Below are 6,000 nucleotides of genomic sequence, written 5' to 3' on the forward strand. Positions count from 1 at the left end.
GAGAAGAACTCACGACGTAGAACTCTGAAGGTTTTGAAACAAATGAATCCCAAGCAGTTCAATCGATACCATGTAACCATTTCAAAACCATTGTATATGACACAGCTACTGCAGAAATTGGCTTCAACAATAAGGGACATGCCGACTAGTTCGACGAAAACAATGATAACATCCAAGAATTGTTAGCTAAGAAAAGGCAAGCTAGACAAGACTTATTAGATAGCATCACACTCACACTCAAAAACCCAATAAGCGATTGAAAGCAGGTAAAGCAAACCTCCAAAAACATCTGCACAAACTTCAAGATCAATAGTGGCTATAAAAGGCAGAGGAGATACAGTCTTTAGCTGAAAAACACGATACAAAAGGGTTTTGGACAATTTGAAGGTGGTATATGGACCAAAGTGTGATATAAACGTTCCGCTCAAGGGTCTTGATGTTTCTCAACTGCATACATACAAGATTGATATCTTGTATAGATGGAAAGAACATTTTGATTCATTGCTCAATAATACCTCAGAGATTCGTGATTCAGCCCTGCCTGGATCAGGTTCCACAATTACCAATCGAGGCAACAATCGATAACCCACCAACTCTGTAAGAAATTGTGAAAGCAATAAAAATTATTATATCTGGAAAAGCAACGGGCTTGGATAGTCTACCTGCCAATGTTTTCAAAAGTGAAAGATTAGTATTAAAACTAAAATTGTTGAACAATGTTGGCAGGCTGGAGAACTACTTCAGAAGTTCAAGGATACCCTAGTTGTAATAATGTACAAACTTAATGTGGGTCGACATGACTGTGAAATTACCGTAGTATTTTGCTCCTATAAATCTCAGGAAAAATTCTGACCAGAATTATACTTTGACAGTTACAAGCAATTTCCGAATGTATACTACCAGAAAACCAATGTAGTTTTCGAGCAAACAGAAGCACAACCAATATAGTTTCTCCTTGCGGTAAATTCAGAAAAATATATCGAACAAAACATGCAGCTGTATGATATGTTTGTCAATTTCACCAAAGCTCTTAATAGTGTAGGGGGAGAGAAGTGCTGTGGGCTCTGCTGTCTGGAGAAGTTTGTTGCAAATGTTCGCCAATTTCATTACGTAATGAATGGGCATGTATCACACGAGGATTCCACATCGGAAGCTTTCCCAATAGTACATGATGCAAACAAGGTTGTTTATTGGCTCCCACATTATTCACTCTGTTTCTATCTGCTATTCTGGATCACGTATCTGCTAATCTTGCCGAGAGAATTTACATCCGCACAAGAATAGACGGTGGTCTTTTCAATCTCGCAAGACTGAGGGCTGGTAATCATGGAATGTTATGTCTAAGGTACTCATAAATCTCCAAAACGAGACACTAGCTCAAGTGGCATGAAAAAACGTAGTAAGTGATTAAACCATAGACAACTATCTGACACAATGTCAGGAAGTATTAGACTTCAGCTCCTAGACTGTAGACTAAGAAACACTGAATAGAGGTTATCAAATAGCAGCCTAGATTTGAGAGAGACGAGATTGAATGTTTCAATTTTACAAATTTGCAGTGTAATGATAAATGTATTTCTAAGGCCGGTGTCTTTCCTAGTACAGGTACTATACAATTGAACCGAATTGAAGCCAGTAGACATCTCTTTTTTTTATACGGCGGATACAAGTTTATGGAGATCGCGGCAGAATCTAAGGTGACGCTATGGCTAGCCACAACAATCATTTGAACAAATGTGATTGTAGTCAACCTAGCTAATGGAATCTTGGGTTTGAATGTAATACAAAGATGGGAAAAGGAAATGTCTTATGCACTACTGGAATATTTACAGTTTAAGGCATAAAGATCCAATGCGAGTCTCAAAATATTTTAAATCACTGGAAGGTTAGATGATAGCTCAATGGAGTCTTAATGATACAAACTTTTAGCCAGCTCTAAGCATTTGGTACTTTATCAGTGTTACAGAATTAAGGAAAGCTAACTAATGCAACCAAAACCTACTGCTGAGTTTAAGCAGTGTATGGGCAAATTGCATATTCCATTTTTGAACAATAATGTACATGTTAAAATACACAGTTCCACTAATGCTTGAAAAAGAGCCCCTAAGTTTTGTCAGATAGAATGGGATGATGTCATTTGACGTAAGACTGCTTTCCCTATTAGCTTTTTGAATCCAGTAGTGCACTGACAATTTAACAGAAACTAAGGGAAATTGTTATATATTGACTCCAATTTGAACTTTTTTTTGAATTAAAGCCAGGACATATTTGACGTACTGATGTTTTCAATAACATTTAAGAACTTCAAACTCAAGCCCTCCTACTGTCCCACATAGAGGACATAGCTTGAGTTTTTGGGTCATACTGTTTTTGTTTTAGAGCAAAGCCACACTGACACTAACTGCTGTGTCCAACGCGAGAAATCGAACCCCGGTTTTAATCCGTAAACTTATCGCTGTCCCACCGAGGAACTTTTGGTCATATACTTGACTGAAATAGTAAATCTCCAGACCTGAACAATGTCTGATGTTTAGTCTCTAACACTCTGATATATGTGCTGAGATGGAAGGACACTACTAAACCCACTGTAGTCCCAAAGTGGGTAAAAAGTTGATGAATACAAATCGAAGAAAGTCCAAGAAGTGTTCTGTTGGGCTTATATTACCCCTATTTTTGTTTTTGTGGTAGTTAGTCTATTACACATGGCAGTAGGGCAAATAGGGTTATCCTAAATCAACACAAAGTCTAGTTTGATTACTCTCGTGAAAGTGAGTATAGTGAAGCCTGTTTGTCTATACTGTAGTGCATCTTCACACCATACTGCTAAGCCTGTTTGTCTATACTGTAGTGCATCTTCACACCATACTGCCATATTCAGTGATTAAAGATTAAGTCAAGAAACAATATTTTAACACTAATCCAATGTTCGTAGCAAGTATAAGGTCTGATAAAAAGTGATAATATCCTTTGAACCCAAACCAGACAGTGAATTCTTATTTTTGCCAAACAATCAAACAAACAATTGTATTTTTTCTTTTAAACTTGAATATTTATATAATTGCTTAAATTGTAATTTTGACAATAATATATATAATAAGGAATGTTCTATCTTACAGAAGCACATGCGCCGTTCCTGTTGTCGGTAAGAATTAAGCTAAAAATTATCTTAAAACACAGAGAAAACTGATGCATGTTCTATAGTTGGTTTCTTGATAACATTAAAATGCTATACCCAATAACTATTTATTCACACTGGACAAAAATTACACCCGAACCTACCCCATCCAATAATCATATTCTGAGCTCTACTTAGCATGCCGTTTTTTGGTACCACGTAAGCAACCATGCTGTACATGTGAAGAGCTTCCAGAAGAAGAAACATGAAACAGGCTGTGAAGAAGAAGTGAAGACAGATGGATAGTACTCGACAAAGGTCCTATAAAAGACATACAGTTTAAAATATGTAGTTCCAAGACTTCACTTTTCTATTAAAATCTGTCAGGACAAAAATAAATATACCTTCAAAATAAAACTTGATAAGCGATAAAAATTACCCTCACATAAAAATATATAAGGGATAAAAAATTATCTTTATATTAAAACTCAGTATTGGTTAACAAAGTAACATTAAATCATAGCATTTAGTTCTACTAATTGGCTTATAATAGAAGTCACTACGTTTTCATACTTAACAAATTTTAAGTAGGTCACTTAACAAAAAACGCTGAACACATGTTAATCGTCAAATAAATCAGTTTGTCACAATATTGTGACTAAAACCTACTAATCACCTGCCATGTCAGCTGATCACAACTGTGACTAACGCTGAACAAATGCCAATCATGAAATAAATCAGTTTATCATGTCATTGTGGCTAATGTGTACTAATCATTTTATTGTTTAGTAAATCCCCACTGCGAATTCTCCAGAACAATCGTTAAATAGATAAGGTTATCACACTAACAGCTATCATTCTCGTTATAGTTCAGTTTATCAGCACTCAGAGTGACACTGAACACAGTAACTTAGATAAGTCAGTTTATCAAATCACTGTGGCTAATGTGTACTAATCATTTTATTGTTTAGTAAATCCCCACTGCGAATTCTCCAGAACAATCGTTAAATAGATAAGGTTATCACACTAACAGCTATCATTCTCGTTATAGTTCAGTTTATCAGCACTCAGAGTGACACTGAACACAGTAACTTTCAGTTTATCAAATCAATCTTACTAACACTTACTAATAACATTATTAATCAGTTAATCACAACTGTAACTAACTCTGAACACACTGTCAGTCATTAGATAAAAACACCTACTAATAACTTTATTAATCAGTTAATCACAACTGTAACTAACTCTGAACACACTGTTAGTCATTAGATAAAAACACCTACTAATAACTTTATTAATCAGTTAATCACAACTGTAACTAACTCTGAACACACTGTCAGTCATTAGATAAAATTACAGAACCTTGTAATCCCATATTTAACATGTAAAACAAAGTCGTGACATTGTTGATAAATATATATATATATATATATATATATATATTGTTATCACCTCTGTTTTTATTTCAACAAAAGAAAAAACTTCAAAGTTCTAAATACACGCAAGAATCAAATATGGTTAAAATATATATTTATATATATACGTAAATTTCAACAAAATTTTGTAAATGCTTGTATACCTGAGAGATGTTTGTACTGATCTTCCACTTTAAGTACCAAGCTTTGTAAACATGCATTATGCTATCAAAGTTCACAATAATTCATATATAAGCACATGGATCGGACCTGATTTCTTATAGTTTTAAAAGATGATTTATTATCTTTTCTCAACATTAAATAGCAGATATTATATACTGTTATTCAAATTGAAAAATGAAAAGTAAGTCTTCAATTGCAGCAACTTTTACAGTAAGAATTTTTTTTTATGTTTATAACAAGCAGAAACACAGATATAGCGAAAATTTTCGTCACCAGGTTTATTTACACCAATAGACGTTTCGAAATATACAAATTTCATGATCAGCACACACACACAGAATATTTTTCTTAACATATGTCACCATGCCTGTTTTGGCGGGCACCGCTTGTCAAGGTTGATACCTTTGGTAACTTGCATGTTACTAAGATACATGAAGGCATTTAGATTAATACATGCAACAGTTATGTAACTTTTATGATAGCTGGATCGCAGCTTTTGGAGATAAGCTTTACTTCGGTCAAGTTATGATAACTTACTTTATTTTTTATTTTCATCATTAACTTCCTTCATGACATCATTATTTTCATTATTAACTTCCTTCATGACATCATTATTTTCATCATTAACTTCCTTCATGACATCATTATTTTCATTATTAACTTCCTTCATGACATCATTATTTTCATTATTAACTTCCTTCATGACATCATTATTTTCATTATTAACTTCCTTCATGACATCATTATTTTCATTAAAAACAAATGTTTTCCCACAACTTATACGTGAGACTCGCAAACAAAATTCACATCTAATACACGGCATATCCCTAAAATCACATCTAATACACGGCATGTCCCTAAAATCATATCTAATACACGGCATATCCCTAAAATCATATCTAATACACGGCATATCCCTAAAATCACATCTAATACACAGCATATCCCTAAAATCATATCTAATACACGGCATAGCCCTAAAATCATATCTAATACACGGCATATCCCTAAAATCACGTCTAATACATGGCATATCCCTAAAATCACATCTAATACACGGCATATCCCTACAATCACATCTAATACACGGCATATCCCCAAAATCACATCTAATACACGGCATATCCCTAAAATGATATCTAATACACGGCATATCCCTAAAATCATATCCAATACACGGCATATCCCTAAAATCATATCCAATACACAGCATATCCCTAAAATCACGTCTAATACATGGCATGTCCCTAAAATCATATCTAATACACGGCATGTCCCTAAAATCAT

The 6,000-nt window shown here is 34.2% G+C and overlaps 1 protein-coding gene across 1 annotated transcript in view; it reads right to left on the bottom strand.

The window, feature by feature from the left end:
* The window catches only part of LOC111088464 (putative adhesion G protein-coupled receptor E4P), an 85,613-nt gene that overhangs the window by 16,200 nt on the left and 63,413 nt on the right, over positions 1-6,000 (bottom strand). The window contains exon 8 of the mRNA XM_022398675.1: positions 3,280-3,436. Within this exon, the coding sequence (XP_022254383.1) occupies positions 3,280-3,436 (157 nt within the window). The remainder of the gene's footprint in view (positions 1-3,279; positions 3,437-6,000) is intronic.

This window comes from Limulus polyphemus, unplaced genomic scaffold (assembly GCF_000517525.1).
Source record: "Limulus polyphemus unplaced genomic scaffold, Limulus_polyphemus-2.1.2 Scaffold3823, whole genome shotgun sequence".
Classification (NCBI taxonomy): Eukaryota; Metazoa; Arthropoda; class Merostomata; order Xiphosura; family Limulidae; genus Limulus; species Limulus polyphemus.